The sequence below is a fragment of the Pleurodeles waltl genome, chromosome 10, assembly GCF_031143425.1.
Source record: "Pleurodeles waltl isolate 20211129_DDA chromosome 10, aPleWal1.hap1.20221129, whole genome shotgun sequence".
In the NCBI taxonomy this organism is placed as follows: Eukaryota; Metazoa; Chordata; class Amphibia; order Caudata; family Salamandridae; genus Pleurodeles; species Pleurodeles waltl.
Window position 1 is genome coordinate 762,468,194 of NC_090449.1, and position 24,005 is coordinate 762,492,198.

The 24,005-nt window shown below is 45.6% G+C and overlaps 1 protein-coding gene across 1 annotated transcript in view; it reads left to right on the forward strand.

Annotated features, from left to right (window-relative positions):
* Positions 1–24,005, forward strand: part of LOC138262453 (protein adenylyltransferase SelO-like) — a gene marked incomplete at its 5' end in the record, with an annotated part of 306,692 nt that overhangs the window by 260,522 nt on the left and 22,165 nt on the right. Inside the window, 2 exons of the mRNA XM_069212347.1 lie at positions 505–584; positions 1,777–1,820. Of these exons, the coding sequence (XP_069068448.1) occupies positions 505–584; positions 1,777–1,820 (124 nt within the window). The remainder of the gene's footprint in view (positions 1–504; positions 585–1,776; positions 1,821–24,005) is intronic.

The window sequence follows — 24,005 nt, forward strand, 5'->3', positions numbered from 1 at the left end:
GGAAGTGTTTATATAACAACACAGCTGATGTTCTGAGAAAATGTCCCTACGCAAGGATGTGTATTTTCTACGAATATTGGAGACTAAACTTCTACCATGTTCACCAGCAATGTACCGAACTGTAGCCTTGAATGCAGCACAGAGTGATCAAGAATGTCTTGTTTGAGAACAGAGTGCTGGGCTAGGCAAAAAGATAGGTGAAAATAAAACAAGACCGTGAAAATGGTTATTGTAATATTAATGCGAAGGCGAATAAAATATATCTAGGTTAAAGTGCACAGTGGCCTAGTGTGTTAAAATAACGTGCATGGAGCTATAACTAAAATGGCTACACAACAACAGAAAGCCAGAAAATGAGTTACAGACCACAAAGCCAGTGGGAAGCAACAGGCGGAATGCATTCCTAGGTCAGCTTTCTGAATGTTGTCAAGATGGCTTCAACTTAAAAATAATTTGCTACAAAAACAAAGTCACTCTGTAATAAACATGATTTTATTTCTTTAGGAGCTTTGGGCTCTTCAGGACCTTGCGAAGCACAAGTTATTTTCCAAATGGGTTGCCATGTATCTTCTACGATTGAAAAGGTAAGATTGTATTACTTTAAATTAAAGACTATAGTGTTGACCATTGGAGTTGTGTAAAACTTGCTAATTCATTATGATTTTTAAACCTTTGCAAGTTTCACAAGTATGCAACTTTTTAAAACCACATATAGTTGATTTATCTCACAAAGCATTGGTTGACTCCATCTTTGAATTTAACCCTTTACTGTGCTTCGCTGCTTTCAGCTATGTTTGAGCTATACAAATTTCACATACATACGAGGAAATAAAATGCGGTCTGAATTTTTGAAGAATGATTCACTTGTAAATATATTGTGGAAAAGTTGTGTGAGTGTAATACATTTGCCAACTTTGTAAAGCTTGAGTGTGTTTCACCTTTGCAAAATTTGCAGGCAAAATGATAATTTTGCATACCCCTGGTTTACATTGAATTGCCACGTTAACTGTAGTATAATAGCAGAGGTATACTATAATAGAAGTGATAAATGTTCAAATGAGTGTGAGAGTCAGAGAAAAATGTTACCTTTCAAAAACTTGAGGGAAAGAAATTATCATTTATAAACACATTACCTCTTGGTGGTATGGTATTTATGTTTTGTCATGTCATCTGTTATTTATAAAATGTATGTTTTTGCTCATTTATTCTGTTTATCCATATTATTGGGGGTTGGGATTTTTGCGAAAAAAGCATCTTCAAACCTCTCGCTTAATTCAGCTTTCAGAGGTTATTCTGACTTGACTGACTGCTAGGCAGTCTTAATTTTTCACTGATATGATTTGCTCTGTGTGCTGGTGGTGCAGTCCGTGCCTTATCTTCTTGAAAGTATGAAAAACAGTGTTTTTATTGCTTCCAATACTGTTGACATGCTATGTCGGGCACTGGCAAATTCGATGCATTGCTTGCTCAACAGCAGCAAGCAACACCCATTGGCTTTGTCAGTTCATGTTTTCTTTTTTTCCCAGCGGTTCCGTATAACGCCCGATGTCCTCATGTGTGTGCACTTTGGAGATCAATCACCTGTCCAACAACACTTTCCTTCAAATTGGTCTTTCTTACCAGGGTCACCTTTCTGTTAAGTCTCTTGAGATCAAAGAAGTGTACTTTATGTCCTTTAAATGGAAACTAGCCCTATGGATGGGCATAATGTTTCCTGATTATTGAAGAGTGAGGAATATACTTCTTACAATGTACCTTGTATATTTTTATATCCAGTCACTCAAGCGATTCGGATGCTGAAAGAAGAAGAAGAATGTTAAGTAAGTTAATTTACAACTCTACTGTGTTTATGCAACTCACACTTTTTCAGTAAAGCTTTTGTAAAAGCAATCCCTATGCCAAAACAGTTAAGCTCGATTATGCCCTCGTTAGTGCTGTCTGGCCACTTCAGGCAAGAGCTTAGTGTTGTCTCCATATGGCATCACATTTAGAAAACGGTATCATTACTCTGCTATTGAAGACAGGGCGTTCTCCATCTGAAAAGGTCATTGTGTGGCAGGTGGCACTGAGCACTTGATCGGTCAGATATTTCATCTGTCACTTGCAGTCCAGTATTAGCAGTGAACCACTAGATTTTCAACAGCTGGGGTCCAAGTTGAAACATTTACTCATTTGCCCCAGCCTTGAACGGTTACGCGAGGCCCGCCATAGAGCATGCTCTCTTATAACAACATGCCATCAGTTTGCTGGAGCAGGCAGATTGCATATTCATGGTGGTGGTGCTAAGAGTCAAGCATGCGTCAAATTAGCTCTTTCTTGTTTCCAAATGAAAACCCAGGCTGCTTGCACATCACAATCTGCTACCATTTACCCTCATGGCTTTGCAACATCAGGACAATGGGTGGTGCATCCAGACAGCCTATTCACACGATTAAGAGAGTTTTATGCTACACCGAGCAAACTTTTTAATCCAACAGTGGTTTTGAATGTCGTGTTGTATTTAAACACCAGTCTTCTCATCACTACAGTCCCTACAGTCACGAATTGTCTATCAAGCTAAGCAAACAGCAGTGTTCACAGAGTTACCTGTAGACTCCAAGAATATACATTTATTGAAAACAATGCATGTTTTTTCATCAAGTACATTTACTTCACTGGGAACACAAATTGTTGTAGCCATAAATATCAGAGGCAATTAAACCTAACTACACATTCTACCTACGACTGTTTCCTCGTGAGCATGCCAGTAGCATGTAATGTTATTCTTCTTTTTTGATGGCTACTTACAACTGCAGATTCAACTCCACTTGAATGTCCCCCAGGCTCCATGTCCCCCTCTATTGCGGTCTTTCTAGCACATCTTTATTCCTAAGTATCTAACTGTGTCTGAGACTCATTTTAATGGGTCACATCTGGTTGAAAACAGTGTCGCTTCCATCTTGTAGTTTCAGAAGAAATAGACCTGGCCCCACCCAATCAACACTCAATCCACAAAAAACCTTTGAATTCGTCTACCATTGTCAATCTTAGAGCTAGGTCACCACCAGGCCCTCTAAATTACAACAGGACATCATCTGCATCTAATGAGATACAGTGTTGTGTGCCCAACATGACAACTCCTCTGGCTCCAGAAGGAAAGGCCAGTGTTTCAATTATTAGTTTAAATACAAGTAGGAGAGCAGGCATGCCTGCTTGGTATCTCTGCAAATGACCATAGCTGAGAGATTACCTCTTGCATTCTAACTCTTGCAGTTGGATTCATATGCATTAATCATAGCCATCCTATAATTTTTGGGCCAAGGTTCCTACCTTGTAGCATCCTATATAAATAATCCAAACTCAAGGTGGCAAATACATTTTCTATATCCAGCGATGCTACTGAGGAAACTCCAGCAACCCCTGGAAAGGCTGTACCGATTGTATTAGTTTCCTCAGATTAAAGAACGCACTTCTTCCTGATATAAATACTTATTAAGCTTGATGTAGAAGTTCAGTGAGCCCTGGTAGTGTTGGTTGCACAAGTATCTTTCCCAGTTTCTTGTAGTCTAGATTTAGCCTAGAAAGCAGTCTATATGAAGTGCAGTCTAAGCACTTGTGATCTGGTTTCGGTACCGCCACTAAGATTGCCTCACGTTTGGACAGGGGAAACCTACCTTTCTTCATGCCAAATTATGACTTGTAGAAGCTGGGGAATCTACAATCTTTCATATGTTGTATAAAATTTGTCCAGAAAACCATCTGAACTGATGTTTTACTTTTGACCATCACGTCGACTGCGTATTTGATATCTGTCAAAGTTAGTGACATTTGTAATATTGTTCTTTAGCAATTGTTGGAAGAGTTTATTCTTTTAGAGTTCCAATTCCAATTCGCATCACAAAAGGATGCGGTAACCACTGGGTCAGGTACCTTAACATTCTTAGTCTACCAAGTTTTTAGCAGACAGTCCTCCTATACTTATTCTTCTACTTCAGCTTCCGGCATTTCCAAGAACTGAATGAAGTGGGCTCACTCACGTAATGTGACATGTAGTTTATTTAGACCCGGTGCCTCAAGGTCTGCAGGGGGTTGGGCGCCTCCTATAGTCAGTGGTTACCGCATCCTTTTGTGATGTGATAGTTCGGAGGCACATGTGCTACCCGGAATAGTCTTACCCGTTTCTCTGAAAGTGGTTTTGGATGTTGCCTTACTTGACGCATGCGATTGTATCTGCTCCGCTATGGATTGTGTTAGTATGATTGTATGTTTCTGTATCTAGAGATCCATCTGCTGGAAAGCTGTCTCCCTACACAGGTGCCTGTACATGTTTTGTCGTGATAGTTCAGCCTTCAGTCCCTTCTCATTCTCAGTGTTTAGTTCTGGTAAGCAGTCAGTGGGGGACTTTTCTGTGCCTCACAGCAGGCAATGGGGTGCAGGCCAAGACCTCTGTAGACAAGCTATCAGTGTCATCTTAGGGGTTTTGGGGCCTCTGGGCAAAAATATTTTTGGGACCCCTGTTCACCTATTTTGTGCTTACTCACATGCCCTATGTTGCCTAACAATATTGAAATATGCTGTGAAAGCTAAGAAACAGAAATGCACAGAAGTGAGCTAGACAAAAAAAAATACTTTTCCGGGTTTCACGAGTTAGGGGGTGGGCTTTGGAAAGTGGGGCCCTCGCAATTTGGCACTTTGCCCTTGCAGTAGAGCATTTGCCTACTTTACCACTTCTACCGCTTCGCACTCGGGTGCAGTTGGCATTTACCATCTTACCAGGTACGCAGCTGGTATGCTTGTTACTCTTATTTAAGAAACCTGTCCTTTTGTCTTTTCACTCTCAGCGGTCACTTCCTACATATTCTCCCAATTCCTTTCTTTTCCTTAAGAATGTGAAGGTTAGTTTGCAAAGGACTGTGGGTGTGCAGTAGTCTGCATACCTGCAGAACTTGGAAACTCAACAACTCATGATAAGCATCAAAGAGTAAAGATGATTAGAGATTTTTGGATAATGAGTAGATGTGTTTGCTTGCTGCTGGGGATTCTCTCTCTTACGGTGCCAGTTAAGATAGTTAAGAGTCGCCTTGAGCACAGCTGTCCTTTCCTTTCATCACATAGTGTGTATGTAGAGTGCTCTATCTGGAGATAGCAAAAGTCATAGGCTGCAGCGCCTACTGGCTACATTGTGCTTGGATGAGGGTAAGCCGCTGATCCACATAGGACTTGGTTGCCCAGCTTCTCCCTCCTAAATGTTAAGTTCTTACCGTTCTTATTAGCAGACGTACATTCATACGAAAGAAATCACTCCTGGAAGTACTAGAAAGTTGCAACTGTTTAATGTTGTTCTACAATATTAATAGAACAGAGGAATTGCACGAGCAAGCCACGGGTGTACTGTTGTTAATAAAAGGGATTGTACGGTTATAAGGGTAACCCCACTCCATCCGAAATAGTGGGTTGGTGCAAGATTCTGGGGCAAATTCTAGGGCAATGGTTACTGTAAGTGGTTATCATACAACGACCCTAGTAACGGCATCTGCTAACCACATACAGCACTGGCTACCACTACCTATTTGTATTGATTTAAAATACGTACATGAAAGCAGTGCTGGTACAATCACCCTTAACTATCCTCGGCGGTCAATGCAACCCTATGCATTACCCACGCATATGCGTTTACTACACATGCCTTTAACACTCATGCCTGTACCACGCATATGCGTGGTAGCGGCAGCGAGAGCAGTCCGGGCAGAACAGGAAGGAGTAGCGACCAGAGGACAGAGAGGTAAGTGGGGCCGGCTTTGTGGGGGGTGTAGTTTTTAGGACAGGGTCAGAGGGTCGGGGTAGTTTTTAGGAGAAGGTGGGTTAGGTTTTAGGGAAGGGTAGCTTTTAGGGTGAGACTGGGGTCGGGTCGTTTTTATGACAGTGTAGGGTTTTGGGCAGGGGATGAGGGTACTTTTTTAGGACAGGACAGAGTAGGGTAGTTTTTAGGGCAGGGTGGATTTTAGGGTTTGGGGAGGGGGCAGGTAGTTTTTAGGACAGGGCGGAATAGGTTTTAGGTTTCAGGGCCGGGGGTCAGGGTAGTTTTTAGGACAGGGAGAGGTCGTTTTTAGGACAGGGTAGGTTTTATGGTACAGGGCGGGGCAGGTTTTAGGACAGGGCAGGGTAGCTTTTAGGGTTTAGGGTGTGATCGTGTTGTTTTTAGGACAGGGCAGGCTAGGGTTTAGGGTGGGGGTAGCGTAGTTTTTAGGACATGGTGGAGTAGTTTTTAGGACAGAGTAGGTTTTAGGGGGTCAGGGTAGGTATTAGGACAGGGCAGGGTAGGTTTAACAACAGGGCAGAGTAGCTTTTAGGGTTAGGGGGGTCATTTTTAGGACAGGGCAGGGTAGGTTTTAGGGTTTAGGGCGGGGATCGGGGTAGTTTTTAAGACAGGGCGGGTAGTTTTTAGGACAGGGTAGGGTTTAGTGCAGGGCGTCAGGGTAGTTTTTAGGACAGGGCAGGGTTGGGTTTAGGGAACAGGTGGGACGGGGTAGGTTCTAGGACAGGGTGGGTTTGTTTATAGGGCAGGGTAAGTTTTAGGGCAATGGGTTGGGTAGCTTTTAGGAGAGGGTATGGTAGGTTTTATGGCAAGGTAGCTTTTAGGGTGGGGTGGGGTCGTTTTTAGGACAGGATGGGGTTTAGGGCGGGGATTGGGGTAGTTTTTAGGACAGGGTAGGGTCGTTTTTAAGACAGGGTGGGTTTTAGGGTTTGGGCTGGGGGCGGGGTAGTTTTTAGGACAGAGCAGGATAGGTTTTAGGTTTCAGGGCGGGGGCTGGGTTAGTTTTTAGGACAGGGTAGGTTTTCTCGTATAGAGCAGGGGTAAGGGTAGTTTTTAGGACAGGGTGGGGTAGGTTTTAGGGCAGGGCATGGTAGCTTTTACGGTTTAGGGTGTGGTTGGGGTTGTTTTTAGGACAGGGCAGGCTAGGGTTTAGGGTGAGGGGGTTGCGTAGTTTTTAGGACAGGGTGGGGTAGTTTTTAAGACAGGGTAGATTTTAGGGTTTAGGGCGGGGTGGGGGGTTTGTATAGTTTTTAGGATGGGGCGGGGTAGGTTTTAGGACAGGGCAGAGCAGCTTTTATGGTTTAGGGCAGGGTAGTTTTTAGGACAGGGCAGGGTAGGTTTTAGGGCGGGGATCAGGGTAGTTTTTAATACAGGGCTGGGTAGGTTTTAGGACAGGATAGGTTTTAAGGTTTAGGGCAGGGGTCGTGGTAGTTTTTAGGACAGGGTAGGGTAACTTTTAGGATTTAGGACAAAGGCAGGGGTTGGGGTAGTTTTTAGGACAGGGCGGGGTAGGTTTTAGGGTACAGGGTGGGGGCGGGGTGGATTAGTTTTCAGGACAGGGTGGGTTTGTTTTTAGGACAGTGTTTTAGGGCAAGGGGTCAAAGTAGTTTTTAGAACAGGGTGGGGTAGGTTTTAGGACAGGGCAGGGTAGCTTTTAGGGTGGGGTTGGGGTAGTTTTTAGGACAGGGCAGGGTAGGGCTTATGGTGGGGGATCGGGGTAGGTTTTAGGAAAGGGTGGGGTAGTTTTTAGGACAGGGTAGGTTTTAGGGTTTCGGGTGGGGGGTAGTTTTCAGGGCAGGGCGGGGTAGGTGTTAGGACAGGGCAGGGTAGCTTTTAGGGTTTACGCAGGGAAGGGTAGTTTTAGGATAGGGCAGGGTAGGTTTTAGGGTTGAGGGCGGGGTCGTTTTCAGGACATGGTTGGGTAGGTTTTAGATCAGGGTAGGTTTTAGGGTGGGGTGTAGGGTTAGTTTTTAGGAGAGGGCGGGGTGGGTTTTAGGACACAGCAGGGTAGCTTTTAAGGTTTAGGGCGAAGACAGGGGTCGAGGTAGTTTTTAGGAAAAGGTGGGGTAGGTTTTAGGGTTGAGGGTGGGGAGTCGGAGTAGTTATTAGGACAGTGTGGGTTCGTTTTTAGGACAGGGTAAATTTTAGGGTGGAAGGTTGAGGTAGTTTTTAGGACAGGGCAGGGTAGCTTTTAGTGTGGGATTTGGGTAGTTTTTAGGACAGGGCAGGTTAGGGTTTATGGTGATGGATTGGGGTAGGTTTTAGGACAGGGTGGGGTAGTTTTTAGGACAGGGTAGGTTTTAGGGATTCGGGTGGGGCGGGGTAGTATTTAGGGCTGGGCGGAGTAGGTGTTAGTACAGGGCGGGGTAGGTGTTAGGACAGGGCGGGGTAGCTTTTAGGGTTTACTGCAGGGAGGGGTAGTTTTAGGATAGGGCAGGGCAGGTTTTAGGGTTGAGGGCGGGGTCGTTTTTAGGACAGGGTGGGGTAGGTTTTAGATCAGGGTAGGTTTTAGGGTGGGGTGTAGGGTTAGTTTTTAGGACAGGGTGGGGTGGGTTTTAGGACACAGCAGGGTAGCTTTTAAGGTTTAGGGCGAAGAAAGGGGGTCGAGGTAGTTTTTAGGAAAAGGTGGGGTAGGTTTTAGGGTTCGGGGTGGGGAGTCGGAGTAGTTATTAGGACAGTGTGGGTTCGTTTTTAGGACAGGGTAAATTTTAGGGTTTAGGGCGGAAGGTTGAGGTAGTTTTTAGGACAGGACAGGGTAGCTTTTAGTGTGGGATTTGGGTAGTTTTTAGGACAGGGCAAGTTAGGGTTTATGGTGGTGGATTGGGGTAGGTTTTAGGACAGGGTGGGGTAGTTTTTAGGACAGGGTAGGTTTTAGGGATTCTGGTGGGGCGGGGTAGTATTTAGGGCTGGGCGGAGTAGGTGTTAGTACAGGGCAGGGTAGGTGTTAGGACAGGGCGGGGAAGCTTTTAGGGTTTACGGCAGGGAGGGGTAGTTTTAGGACAGGGCAGGGTAGGTTTTAGGGTTTACGGCAGGGAGGGGTAGTTTTAGGACAGGGCAGGGTATGTTTTAGGGTGAGGGCGGGGTCATTTTTAGGACAGGGTGGGGTAGCTTTTAGATCAGGGTGGGGTGTCGGGTTAGTTTTTATGACAGGGCGGGATGGGTTTTAGGACACCGGAGGGTAGCTTTTAGGGTTTAGGACGAAGACAGGGGGTCGGGGTAGTTTTTAGGAAAGGGTGGGGTAGGTTTTAGGGTTCAGGGTGGGGGCGGAGAGTCGGAGTAGTTATTAAGACAGGGTGGGTTAGTTTTTAGGACAGGGTAAGTTTTAGGGTTTAGAGCGGGGGTTGGGGTAGTTTTAGGACAGGGCAGGGCAGTTTTTAGGGTTTAGGGTGGGGCGGGAGGCGGGTCGTTTTTAGGGAAGGGTAGGTTTTACAACAGGGTGGGGAGCTTTTTGGGTTATGGTTTATGGTTTAGGGCGGGGGCTCATGGTAGTTTTTAGGACAGGGCTGGGTAGGTTTAAGGACATAGTAGATTTTAGGGTTTAGCGCGGGGGTCGGGTTGTTTTTATGACAGGGTGGGGAACTTTTTGGGACAGAGTAAGTTTTAGGGTTGAGGCCGGGGTTGTTTTTAGGACAGGGTGGAGTAGGTTTTAGATCAGGGTAGGGATTAGGGTGGGGGGTAGGGTTCGTTTTTATGTTTTTAGGACACAGCAGGGTAGTTCTTAAGGTTTAGGGCGAAGACAGGGAGTTGAGGTAGTTTTTAGGACAGTGTGGGTTAGCTTTTAGGGTGGGGTTGGGGTAGTTTTTTAGGACAGGGCAGAGTAGCTTTTAGGGTTTAAGGTGGGGGCGGGAGGCGGTAGTTTTTACGGAATGGTAGGTTTTAGGACAGGGCCGGGTAGGTTTTACAACAGGGTCAGGAGCTTTTGGGGTTTAGGGTGGGGGAGGGGTGGATTTTATGGTTTAGGGCAGGAGCTCATGGTAGTTTTTAGGACAGGGCTGGATAGGTTTTAGGACATGGTAGATTTTAGGGTTTAGCGCGGGGTCGGGGTAGTTTTTATGACAGGGTGGGGAACTTTTTGGGACAGAATAAGTTTTAGGGTTGAGGGCGGGGCAGGGTCGTTTTTAGGACAGGGCGGGCAGGTTTTAGGACAGGACACGGTAGCTTTTAGGTTTGAGGGTGGGGTCGGGGTAGTTTTTAGGACAGGGTGGGGTAGGTGTTAGGTTTCAGGACAGGGGGTCGGGGTAGGTTTTAGGACAGGGAGGGGTATGTTTTAGGACAGGGCAGGGTAGCTTTTAGGGTGGGAGTGGGGGTCAGGTAGTTTTTAGGACAGGGCAGGGTAGGTTTTAGGGTTTAGAGCGGGGAGTAGTTTTTAGGGCGGGTAGGTTTTAGGACAGGGTAGGGCGTGGTTAGGGCTCAGGGCAGGGGGTGGAAGTGGCAGTTTTAAGGGCTTGGGCGGGTGGAGTATGGTGTCAGGTGTAGGGTGCGGGGCGGGGGAGGATTTACCATGCATGTTCCTTTACCAAACATGCCTTTACAACGAATTGCGTTGTAAATGCATGCATAGTAAAGGCATGCTTTGCAAAGACATGGTTGTTGTAGAGACCGCGTTGTAAAGGCATGCGTGATATACGCATGCGTTGTTCCATCATACATCCATCCTCGGGTGCTACCAGGTAGCATGTTAGCCTCAGGTGCTACCAGCCAACATGCTGGCCTCAGGTGCTACTAGATAGCATGTTGGCCTCGGGTGCTACCAGACATGTTGGCCTTGAGTGCTACCAGACAACATGTTAGCCCCTGGTGCTACCAGACAACATGTTGGCCTTGGGTGCTACCGGCCAACATTTTGGCCTTGGGTGCTACCGGCCAACATTTTGGCCTCGGGTGCTACCGGACAACATGTTGACCTCGGGTGCTACCAGACAACATGTTGGCCTTGTGTGCTACTAGATAGCATGTTCGCCTCGGGTGCTACCAGATAACATGTTGGCCTCAGGTACTACCAGATAGCATGTTAGCCTCAGGTGGTACCAGATAACATGTGGTCTTGTGTGCTGCTAGATTGCATGTTGGGCTCGGATGCTACTAGATAACATGTTGGCCTTGTGTGCTACCAGATAGCATGTTAGCCTCGGGTGCTACCAGATAACATGATTTCCTTGTGTGCTACTAGATAGCATGTTGGCCTCGGGTATTACCAGATAACATGTTGGCCTTGTGTGCTACCAGATAACATGTTGGCCTCGTGTGCTGCTAGACTGCATGTGGGGCTTGGTTGCTACCAGATAACATGTTGGCCTTGTGTGCTACTAGATAACATGTTGGCCTCGGGTACTACCAGATAACATGTTGGCCTCGGGTACTACCAGATAACATGTTGGCCTCGTGTGCTGCTAGATAGCATGTTGGCCTCGGGTACTAACAGATAACATGTTGGCCTCGTGTGCTACCAGATAACATGTTGGCCTCGTGTGCTGCTATATTGCATGTTGGGCTTGATTGCTACCAAATAACATGTTGGCCTTGTGTGCTACTAGATAACATGTTGGCCTCGGGTACTACCAGATTACATGTTGGCCTCGTGTACTACCTGATAACATGTTGGCCTCGTGTGCTACCAGATAGCATGTTGGCCTTGGGTGCCACCAGATAACATGTTGGCCCTGTGTGCTACCAGATAGCATGTTAGCCCCGGGTGCTACGAGACAACATGTTGGCCTCGGGTGCTAGCATATAACATGTTGGACTCGGGTGCTGTCAGATAATATGTTGGCACTAGGGTGACCACCCGTCCGTAAATTTCACGGACTGTCGGTAATTTCGCCCTGCTGTCCGTTGTCCGTAATTTTAAGCTTTAACCTAAAGGGCAACGGAGACAGGGCGAAATTACGGGCAGATCAGTTTCCCCAGCTGGGCTGGAAGGCAGGGGGTCTCCAGTGCTCTGAGGGAGGGGCAGACAGATAAGAATCAGACCTTATTGCCAGGGAGTTTCCTTCCCTAAAGACATGCAAATGTGCCAAACTGGTAAATCTGCAAATACAAAAGGGATTGAAAACCTGCATTGACTTTACTAAAAGTAGTCACTTGAAGTTTTCTGATGGCAAAGACATTACTTGTAGAGAGGTGTTGTAATGGTGTTCCAAGGTGAGCTGTGGAGTGTGTCGTTTTAATGGAGTGTTATAACATTTTTTAGTATTAGGTATAAACTGTATAGTATTCAAATCTGTATTTCAGAAGCACTTTTTTTATTTAACCAAAATTTTTGTAGCAGCCCTTATTATGATGTAATTGTATTTTTCACAGTTCTTTCAGGTACTTTGGTACCTCATAGTACCTCATAGTACTAACAAACATTGGCAAAGCAATAGGTCTCATCTATGAAAGAGTTATTGGCTTTGTTAATGTGTTTTAGCCATTAGCCATGTTATACACCAGAGTAGCTGCTCTTCAGCATGGCTTAAAGTTAGTGGCATAGTGGTGTGGAGTGGAGTAGAGTAGCATAGGAGCAGTGGCGTAAAGCCCAGTGGTGCAAAGTACAGTGCAGTGGGGTACAGTGCAGGTGTTTAGAGTCTGTTAGCGTAGAGTGCAGTGGTTTAGAGTGCAGTGGCATGGGGCAGAGTAGAGTGGCATAGAGTGCAGTGGAGTAGAGTTGCATACATTAGAGTGGCGGAGAGAGCAGTAGCGTAGAGTGGTGCAGTGGCATAGATTGCAGAGTAGACTCACATTGCAGGGAGTGCAGTGGCGTAGTGTAGAGTGGTGCAGAGTAGAGCAAAGTGCTGTAGAGTGGAGTGATGCAGAGTAGAGTGGCATAGAGTGCAGTGGCATAGAATGCAGTAGTACATATTACATCGGTGTGTAGTACAGTGGTGGAGAGTGCAACGCTGCAGAGTAGAGTGTCAGTGCAGTGATGTAGAGTGGAGTAGAGTGGCACAGAGAGCAGTGGCGTAGAGTACAGTGGTACAGAGTAGAGGGCAGTGGCGTACAGTGCAGTTGTTTAGAGTGCATTGGCGCAGAGTGCAGTGGCATAGAGTGTCATGGAGTAGAGTTACATAGATTGCAGTGGAGTAGAGTGGCATACAATAGGCGCAGAGTGCAGTGGCATAGAGTGGCATGGAGTAGAGTTACAGAGATTGCAGTGGAGTAGAGTGGCATACAATAGAGTAGCAGAGTGCAGTAATGCAGAGTGGTGCAGTGTCATAGAGTGCAGAGTAGACTCATGTGGCACAGAGTGCAGTGGTGTAGAGTGGTGCAGAGTGGAGTATTGTAGAGTGGTGTAGAGTATAGTGCCTAGAGCGCAGTGGCATAAGAGTAGAGTGGTGTAGAGTGCAGAGTTGCAGAGTAGAGTGTCAGTGTAGTGGTGTAGAGTGGTACAGAGAACAGTGGCATAGAGTGCAGTGGTGCAGAGTAAAGGGCAGTGGCATACAGTGCAGTTGTTTAGAGTGCACTGGTGTAGAGTGCAGTTGCATATAGTGGCATTGGGCAGAGTAGAGTGGCATGGAATACAGTGGAATAGAGTATGTTGGTGCAGAATGCAGTAGTACAGAGCAGAGTGGTGTAGAATATAGTGGCGGCCAGTGCAGTGTTGCAGAGTGTCAGCGTGCAGTGGTGTAGAGTGCATTGAACTAGAGTGCAGTGGTCAGAGTGGTATAGAGTACAGTGGCGTAGAATAGATTGTTTCAGAGTAGAGTGCAGTTGCATAGAGTGGAGAGGTACAGGGAGAGTGCAGTGGAATAGAATGCAGTGGCACAGAGTGCAGTGGTATAAAGTAGATTATTTTACAGTAGAGTGAGGTGGCTTAGAGTGGAGAGGTGCAGGTTATAGTGGAGTTGCATAAACTGGCATAGAGTGTGGTGGCGTAAAGTAGTGTAGAGTGCCGTGGCATAGAGTGCAGGGGTGCAGAGTAGATTAGAGTGATGTACAGTGTATTGATGTAGAGTGCAGTGGCATAGAGTTGAGTGTTACAGAGTAAAGTGCATTAGCATAGAGTGTATTAGCTTAGAGTGCAGTGGCGTACAGTGCAGTGTTGCAGAGTGGCAGAGAGTGGAGTTGGGCGGATTAGATTGGTGTTGCCTAGACTGGAGTGGTATGGCGTGCAGACGAGCAGAGCGCAGTGGTGTAGAGAGGCATAAAGTGCAGTGGCATAGAGTAGAGTGGTACATAGGAGAGTAGAGAGGCATAGTGTGAAGTAGCATAGAGTGCAGTGGCATAATGTGGAGTGGTTCCGAATGGAGAAGAGTGCAGTGGCATGGAGTGGAGTAGAGTGATACAGACTAGGGTGCAGTGGTGTGTAGTGGTGCAGAGCAGAGTGGAGTGCAGTATGGATGATATGCTAACACACTGCCATTACAGACAACACATTATTGATTGAAATGACCATTACATTTGCACAGATATACAGTTTTTCAAATCAAACTATACTGTGCACAGATGATGATGTGTGGAAATTGCATCACCTAATGCAATGATTTGTTTTAATGATGTAAAGGTATTTGTTTCCAGCACAGTTCAGAATTAACGAAAATGTGCTTGATTTGTACTTCTAATTCTGATATATTCTGAATTTTAAATGTTGTCATGTGATAGAAAAAACTCTTTCCAACCCCAGTATCCAGCAAGATTGTCGCATAAATCCTCTCACTTTGAAGTCAGAGAAAGGAAAGTAAACACTAAGGGGGTCATTACAAGCTTGGCGGGCGGCGGTAACCGCCGAGCGGCCGCCAATGCGGCCACACTCCTGCGGACCCATTACAACATCCCCGCTGGGCTGGCGGGCGCAAACCTAGTTTACGCCCGCCGGCCCAGCGGGGATGAGGCCGCAACATAGGAGCCGGCTCCTAATGGAGCCGGCGGTGTTGCGGCCGTGCGACGGGTGCAGTAGCACCCGTCGCGCTTTTCACTGTCTGCTATGCAGACAGTGAAAAGCTGCACAGGGCCCTGTTAGGGGGCCCCAGGACTCCCCTTATCACCAGCCTCTTCCTGGCGGTGCAAAACGCCAGAAACAGGCTGGCGGTAGGGGAGTCATAATCCCCAGGGCAGCGCTGCTTGCAGCGCTGCCCTGGCGGATTATCACCGCCGGGGCTAAAACGGCGGGAAACCACTGGCCCCGGCGGTGCGACTGCGGCGCTACCGCCGCGGTTGTAATACGGGTCTCCGTACCGCCAGCCTGTTGGCGGTACGGACGCCACATTACCCCTGGGGGGTCTCCGACCGCCAGGGTCGTAATGACCTCCTAAGTTCCCACCGAAGACACAGCCTGACATTTGACTTTGTTCTTTGAATGCACAACAAATATGATAAGATAAGAAACAAGATTTACAGGCCTGTTTACAGAAAGGGAGCACTCTGCAGGATACTGTAAATAAGGTTTTGGCAAGGAAAGGGACGAATTCAAGCTGCATAGCCTAAAACAAATAAAGCCAGCAAACTGAAAGCAACAAATTGTGAGTTACAAACGACAAGGTCAATGGCAAGCAACGGGCAGAATGCATTCACAAGGAAGCACTATGAATTTACTTAAAGTGACAGCTGTGGGGTACTTTGTGGGGAAAGTCCAGTATTTTAGTCCATATCTTGCAGAGGTTTGGCTACATCAATCACCCAGGTAGTATGACGAGAAGACCTGGAGTGGTTTCCATGTTGCAGGATAGGTCTGTACACCCATTCTATCAGTTTGCCACCATTTCCTATGGTACAGAGCTTCTGGCACACCTCTTGTAGGGTTAGTGCTAGGTGGCAGACATGAAATAGGGCATTTAATGATTATTTAAGGTGGTTGTAAGTAAGGAGTTGACAGGGGTGAAGATGGTAGTCTGCCACAAGGGTTTGGAAATTTAGTAGCTCACTGTTCAGAAACAAAGTCCCCAATTTTAAGACACCTGCAACAGGCCACTGATGGAGTTGCACTGAGCACAGCCATCCTGTGCGAGTGGGAAGGCTTAGCAAAGGTAGTGCAGGAGCATAGGGTTTCTTCGTGTCAGTTTACAGGTTCTGGCAAGCCAAGAGAAAGCTGTGCATGATAACCCCGGATGGTGATCCGTAGAATTGTCAGTAGGAAACAATGAGCAGTGCATTAAGCCTTCCTTAAAAGTCTTTACTGGTAAACCCCATCTCATGCAGGGAGGTGGGCAGAAAGCCAGTGAGACACCCATTGGACCTGTGCAGCTGAATAATAGCATTCTAAGTCCAGAAGACCTAATCCACCTGCAGTCACAGTTAGCTTTAGAGTGGATGGCGCCGCAGTGACCAAATCAGATGTGTGGCCTATCTGAAGAAGGAATGAAGGACGAGCAGGGGAAAGTTTGCAAAATAATACTATCATTGGGGTAGCACACCATCTTCACTACTGCCACGTGGCCTTTACAGAAAGCAGAAGAGAAGACCAAAAAGCAAACTGGGCTTGAAGGGACCGTTCGCTCTGCCGAGATTTTCATCCTGGAAATCAGTGTAAGAATAGTAGATATTAATCACTAGGTATCAAAAGGTAACTGGTTCCCAGTTCAATCTGAGATCTAATTGTATATGAAGGCGAAAACAGTGCCATATGTTAAAGAAACACTAATTACATTTTAAAATTTCTAAATTTTGTTTGTACATTTTACTTCCCAAATATTTTGAAGATTCTATGAGTACTTGACCCTTAGGGATAACCCAGATCTCTAGTTTGGCTTTTGCTCAATTTCAAAACCATATAAAGACATGGACAAAGCGGGCAATTGCCTTGCACAACCTTGCAAGGGGTCTGGCCCCTGCTAACCCTTCAAAAGCACGAACAGCAGACCATTGCACCAGAAGAGTTTGCCAAGGTGGATGGATGTTGCTTGTTCAACCACTTGACAGTGCCCCTTCTTTTTCGCTCCTGTGTGCAGAGACAACTCCCCAGGTACCCAATACTTTCAAATAGTCTTGGTGGACCCATCTTGTCTGATTTTAGGAATTGTCCCACCTTGTTCTTCTCTTCTTTATTTATCCAGTTCTTAGCAACAACCCTTTGAATTACTTGCCGTGGATCTCCCATTTGATCTCAGTTTCATCCTCCTCTTTGATTATCTTTGATTGGTAGTCCGGGCTCCCATTTCTGAGATAAATGTAGAGTTGCATTCATACACTCGAGTGCAGTGATACTACAGACAAGTTATAGGTACATCACATCCTGACATTAGGTGTGAGACTGTCGCCCACACCATCTGCCCTGCCTCTTTAAAAAAAAAAATAGGTTGAAAGTCCATGGGCGGTTGGGGTAAGCCAGATGTTTTTGTTCAATTTGTTTAAACTAGCATAAGGTTAATTACCTTAACGTGTCCCAAACTGTTTGCCAGGGGTTTTAAAATGTTCAGAAACATAATCAAAATGTTGCTGTTACTTTCTCTTCAGGAAAGATCGGGTAGATTTGGGTAGGGGTGATGGCCTTGCCGCAGTACAGAAGGGCATTAATTTACTACTGAACAAGGACGTAATGTGACACCTGAATGTAGCATACCACGAGGCAATCACAAAAGGTCCACAGTGAATAAATAGTGCTATGTTAAAAAAGAGTAAATAAATGTACTGACAACATAGTGAGGCTTGGCCTCTCTTGCGCATGTCTGTAAAACTGACATTTGTTCTTGAATTTTTGTCCTGAATTTTGACCCTTTGTCCTGAATTTTTGTCCTGAATTTTGACCCTTTGTCCTGAATTTTTAACAGTCCTGTCCAGAATTTGCCTCAATACCAGGTGGTCACCCTAGTTGGCACCCCCAGCTGAGTTGCGAAAAATAAATGCTGTTGTTCAGCTAGGCTCCTCCAGGGGAATTAGAATGTGCCATCAACCCCATGGTGTACGTATACTGCACGGGGGGGCATCAACAAGATGACAAAATGGCGTTTGTGATGCTAGGAGGGAGGCACCGGCTCTAAATGCTGGCGCATTGGGCTCTATTTTAGATAAAGCGGTTAGGCGGGAGCAGCCAAGCGCCTGAGCCGGTAAGAGAGCACACATCCCTCAGAGCAGGGAGGTAATGGTCTTAAAATCACAGTAAAATGCGTGCTGAACTTACATGCATTAACGCTTACGGTATCTTTGCATATTACACCTCTCTGCTGTGCACGACATATTACAGCCTTTTCCCACTTCACCCTTCTCTGCATCCGTATATTAGGAGAGCAAGGTAGGGTCTCATTTCTCAACACATTAGGCGTTTGTCCTTCGGGAGAAGTCTTGTTCGAGAAGGGCCGTGACCTCTGGTGACGCAGCCTGCCCTGCACACTTTCACACTTGCTTTCGCCGCACCGTAGGGAAAGCCTGTCTGCTTAAGTTATGGGTGGCACCACTCTAGACAGCACCACCGTCACAAAAGCTCAGATATTAAATGGACATGGCGGAGCCTACAAAACCTTCAGGAAAATTGTGCTAGATCGAAGATGGTCAGATATGTTGTGAGCGACTCAAAATAATTTCTTTTTGGGTCAGTATAATAGCACTATTTTTTTAACAATGTTAAACACATTTAACAGCTATGTTCAAGTTTATCTAAATTCTTCAGGAGTTCTCTCATTTTATTTAACAAACCATTCCCGGAGTAAACGAAGCCCACCCTTTATAAGCATACCAATAGTGCAGCTGGTGAGAGAGCCACTGCAGGCTAAGACGTCGCTGCTAATAACTCGGTGTTATCAACAGGGGTAGCACGGCGCTTCATCCTTCATGGGGGATAAAACTAGTGTTGCTGACTTCAGTGCAGCTGTATGGAATGGAAGATTATGTTAGCAAGTGTAGTAAGTATAAAAACACGTTTACCTTTGCGATGTTTGCCTAGAATTGATGTGAGTGCAGTGTCGGTAGACATCAATCAAACACGTTCACGGTCAGGTCATTTTGCTCAAAATAAGTGTTCAGTTTTTACAACTGGATGGATCCGTGCTAGAGGAAGCAGAGGCATACTATCCTGTTTCTGGCCCTTTTTGAGAAACCTATGATAAGCACTAGTCATCGCCCCGCCAGAGAGCTCCTCACTGTGAGCATTGACTCCCAGGGACAAGCAGTCGTCTGCAAATCTTCCATGTGCAGTAGTCACGTTGTCATTGCACACAATGGACAAAGGCCTCTGAATACTGCTCTTGGAGAAGGTCGATTATTTAAACATTGTAGTCTTACCTCTTCAGGTCATGATGACCTGAGTCTTTTGTTTAATTCTATTGTTCAGCTGGGGTCATTAGTCAATTGACTCGGTTCCGGGATATAAAGAGGCAGCACAATGTATCATTATGCTCACTTGAATTGGTAGGTACAAACAGTTACTCGTGGTCAGGTGGTTGTATTGTCTTCTTTATCTCACTTTGATCGACATATAATGAATCGGTGCTTTCTTTAAAAAGTGCAGACTTGCAAGTTCGCAGAAAGCAAGATGTGCCTTAATTGAAAATTGCAACATGCATACTAAAGGGAAGGGAACATGATGCACACTGGAAATGTTACAGTTCAATTTTCATCTTTGGCCTTGGTGGCTAGGGACTACTATTGCTCCACAATTTCCGTGGTTTAGCGTGTCTGTGTCAACAGTGCATGTCTGCCTCCATTTCCACCAACACAGGTTTGACTGAACAAATATGAAAATCAGGCTAGAAGGCTTCGTCACCAGAAACCAGGGCTGGCTCGGCAGGTCCACTCAACTGTACCCTCTGCATCAAAACCCTTACTCCCCTTTCTTGAGATGATTAATTCTGTCGGATTCCCTAGTCCACAAAGCATTTCATAGGTGTATGCTCCCTGACCCATGTGTTATTACATTAGTGGCTGCATTTCGTCCCTACGGCAAAGGGGGGCAATTTGCTAAAGGTATTTCAGACTTTTATGGTGTCTTTTTTGTTTGTTTGTGTCCTTTTGTGTTCGTCAGGTGCTGGATTTTAATATTTAAATTGATACAGAATCAAGTCTTGTCACACCAGCTGTGGTCGCCTCTTTTTCCACGTTAGCCCATGAGCAACTGGTTTGTGGCCACGCCGTTGACATCAAGTTTATATCAGCTGGCTGCCGAAGCCCCTGACAAGGTTTCCTTCTTGGAAACCCTCTTTAGCACTCACCTCCATTTTCTCTAGTTTTATCTATAGCTTTTCCCAAGAACACGCAAAAGAACTAATGCATGTCAATCAACTTCTGCTAATGGGTAAAGAGAACCATCGGCCCATTAGAGCTCCTCACAAATACAACGGAACGCCATTCTTCTCGGTCCAGAGTCCACGCGGCCCCCCTACATTGATCAATTTATAACATAATCGCACACACACCATAATCGTAGACCCGACAACTGATTCGCTTCAGCCCCAAATGCTTTGTAACCAAACCACCTTACAATGATCATGCAGAATTCCAACGCAATATATCTTCCCAGACCTATAAAAAAATGTATCTGCCTGCTTTTCTCTCTGCTATCTATTACTTAACTATACTGTTTTCATTTGTTGGTCCTTGTACCTTCAGTCACCTGACCTATTCCACTGCGGCACATCAGCATGTCTCCCTGTTCCTCCTCCAGCTGAGTTGTATGCTGAAACATTGATTACAGAAACATCGTGCTGCCAAAACATGCAGAAGTTAAGTGTATATAAATAAGTAAAGATTTGTTGTTCTTAACTAAATTTCTACATACCTTCAAGATTTATACCTTCATAGCTGCCAAGATTCCCAGCTCTGTGCATGATGTGACGATCCAGTCTGGGTCTTTTCTGGGCTGAAAAAGCCTGCAAGTCCGAGAATTCAAAGAAAAGCTGGACTGGAGCAGCACATCACGCATGGACCTGGGAAACGTGGCAAGACTGTATTGTAGAGTTAAGTAGAGCAAACCTATACTTACCTACATACACTTACATTGTCGATATTTGGTTGCTTGATATTTTGGAGTTGATATTAGGGTGGAACACCTCCAACTGGGTCCCCAGAAACATGCTTTCTCTAGCAAGTGGCGCCTCTAGAAGTGATTGGGAGTGTTGGGGGGGGGGGGGGGGGGGGGGTGGCACACACAGTAGTCCACTGATTAAACTGGAAGAGCAAACTAAACAGGGCAGTCGTTAAGAGTGTATGTCTGGCCGAGTGTGTGTGTATAAATATGCAAATATATATATTCACTAAAAAAACAAAGGTTACAGGGACGTTATAGTTAGGTTCAGATTTCACACGCACAAGTCATAGAATTTCAGCTGTTATAGGCAGAGCTATTTTAAGTAACTGTAACTTGTGCCCTAAGGTAACTATAACTTGCGCCCCCGCCATACACAGTTATCTCTTCAATATTTTTACTGCAAATGTTACAGTGATCTTATCAATGATGTCAAAGAAGATGTCATGAGTGATGTAATAACTGGGGTAATTAGCAGTGAATGGGGCGGGCGCGAGTTATAGTTACTTGAAATAATTTCAACTATAACAGCTGAATTTCTATGGCCCCTGTAACCTTTGTTTTTTTCAGTGAATATCTAGGTTTTTTTAACGTTAAGATGCCCATCGCAATACACAGTGGAAGGGTAAGGAGGGGGCTGGATGCAGGGTCTGGCCTGGCATTCTGCTGCCCCACCAAAGCTTGCTGCTTCTGCCTCCCCTCCTCCTTGCCATCCATTGTCCAAGTCCATGCCCCTGCTGCCTCAATACAGCCCTGTATAGCTGTTGTTCTGCCATTGCTCTTCCCATCTGCCCTGAGCAGTTATCTTGCTGCCCCATCCACCTCTTCCCTACCCTCTGTTGTTCAAGTCCATGGACCAGCCCCCTCCCTCCTGCCCTTGTCTGTCAGGTATGGTCAGCTTGCTGCCCTTGCCTCTTTCCTCTCTGCTCTCTGTTGTCCTGTCCCCTCCCTATTGCTTTCCATTGTCTGGTGTGCTGCAGTGCCATTCGGCTTGCCCTGTGTGTTATGTGCTGGTGCAACCCCGGACGCTTGCCCTGTAAGGTTAATTTGTAGCCCTTGCCCAACCGCCTCCTGCCGTCTGTTATCCAATTCCGAGCTGCTACCCCATTTATCCTGCCCTCAGTGATCTAATGTATAATACTTGCAAACATTTTGAACTTGGTAAAAGGGAGATTTTGAGGGGGAAAAAAACACATGGGGAATATATTTTTCCCATTGACTTACATTGAAAAAGAGGAGATTTTAGGCAGGTAAAATAAAGCCCTTTTGGGCTGAAAAACATTGGAAGTTTCCTGCCTGAACCGGGTCTGTTGGCACGTATGGTTGTACTGCCACTGCCTCTTCCTTCTGCCCTCAATAGTCTGTTATATTGCCACAGCCTCTCTTGCCTGTCCTGCACAGTTGGTTTATTGCCCCTACCCTCTTTCACTTGCCCTCCATGGTCCGTTGTACTGCCCCTACCACCTGCCCAGCATGGTCAACTTGTTGCCTCTGCACCCTCCTCCCTGCTCTCAATTATCGTGAGTCTGTGCCACTGACATCTGCCTCCCAACAATATTCTAATGAACAACTAGATTGGTAAAATTCTATATTTATTACAAAAGTGTGTGACGCATGACATATCCTTGATGTAATCAAAACTGTAATACCTAATGGATTTCCTTTAGGAATTATAAAAACGAGGGCCTTACTCCAATAGAAATTATTGTTAGTACTCTAAAAAACTAAAATGAGGACATACTTTCTGAGTTCTCAAATAGCGATAAAGCACTTTAAAATTATTTGCTATCTTTATGTACCAAAATGAATGTGTCCTTGTGTAATGTAACTGATACTCACGTAAAGCAATCCAGTACCCTTGGGTAAAGTCTGTGCTATATAAAACTGCAAAAAAACAAAAAAAAATACATGTTTTGTTCTGTCAATGGGCTATACTTGGGCTACATTTGGGTGATATGTGTGCTGCATTTGGGCTCTTTTTTTTTTGGTGACCAGCTTGGGAGACTTATTCGTCACGAAGCTCCCTAATTTCCTTGTTTACAGCAGTATCCTCAGTTGAAAATGATTTCAGTTTTCCACTTCAAATCCATCAAGATGGCATTCAGATGAGCCACATTTTTGGCATAAATTCAGAATTTTAGCACTCTAATTGCTCATTAGAACACTGTAAGCTGCTGATCACCAGGGAGTTAACTGGAAGTCTGCTGCTGGGGTTGAATGTGCATGTTTCAATCCGCATGTCAGAATTTTTTTATGAAAAAGAAGAGAAAGATATTTGTGAACTCACTTAAAGCATGTCCTAATTTTTCTTTCTACAGCACTTACCATAATTTCTATGTCAGAACGCATCCCCTCATTTTGTTCCTTTCTAAATTACATGTTTTATGCTTTGCCAGTTTGATCCAATCAGGATGGTTCAGGTGTGCCACACGTTTGTCATAAGTAAGACTGTTAGTGTGAGAAAGTAACCTCTTTCTAGCCTTGTTACCCCCACTTTTGGCCTGTTTATGAGTATATGTCAGGGTGTTTTCACTGTCTCACTGGGATCCTGCTAGCCAGGGCCCAGTGCTCATAGTGAAAACCCTATGTCTTCAGTACGTTTGTTATGTGTCACTGGGACCCTGCTAGCCAGGACCCCAGTGCTCATAAGTTTGTGGCCTATATGTATGTGTTCCCTGTGTGATGCCTAACTGTCTTACTGAGGCTCTGCTAACCTCAGTGGTTATGCTCTCTCTTTGCTTTCCAAATTGTCACTAACAGGCTAGTGACCAAATTCACCAATTCACATTGGCATACTGGAACACCCTTATAATTCCCTAGTATATGGTACTGAGGTACCCAGGGTATTGGGGTTCTAGGAGATCCCTATGGGCTGCGGCATTTCTTTTGCCACCCATAGGGAGCTCTGACAATTCTTACACAGGCCTGCCACTGCAGCGTGAGTGAAATAACGTCCACGTTATTTCACAGCCATTTACCACTGCACTTAAGTGACTTATAAGTCACCTATATGTCTAACCTTTACCTAGTAAAGGTTGGGTGCTAAGTTACTTAGTGTGTGGGCACCCTGGCACTAGCCAAGGTGCCCCCACATTGTTCAGGACAAATTCCCCGGACTTTGTGAGTGCGGGGACACCATTACACGCGTGCACTATACATAGGTCACTACCTATGTATAGCGTCACAATGGTAACTCAGAACATGGCCATGTAACATGTCTAAGATCATGGAATTGCCACCCCAATGCCATCCTGGCATTGGGGAGACAATTCCGTGATCCCTCGAGTCTCTAGCACAGACCCGGGTACTGCCAAACTACCTTTCCCGGGGTTTCACTGCAGCTGC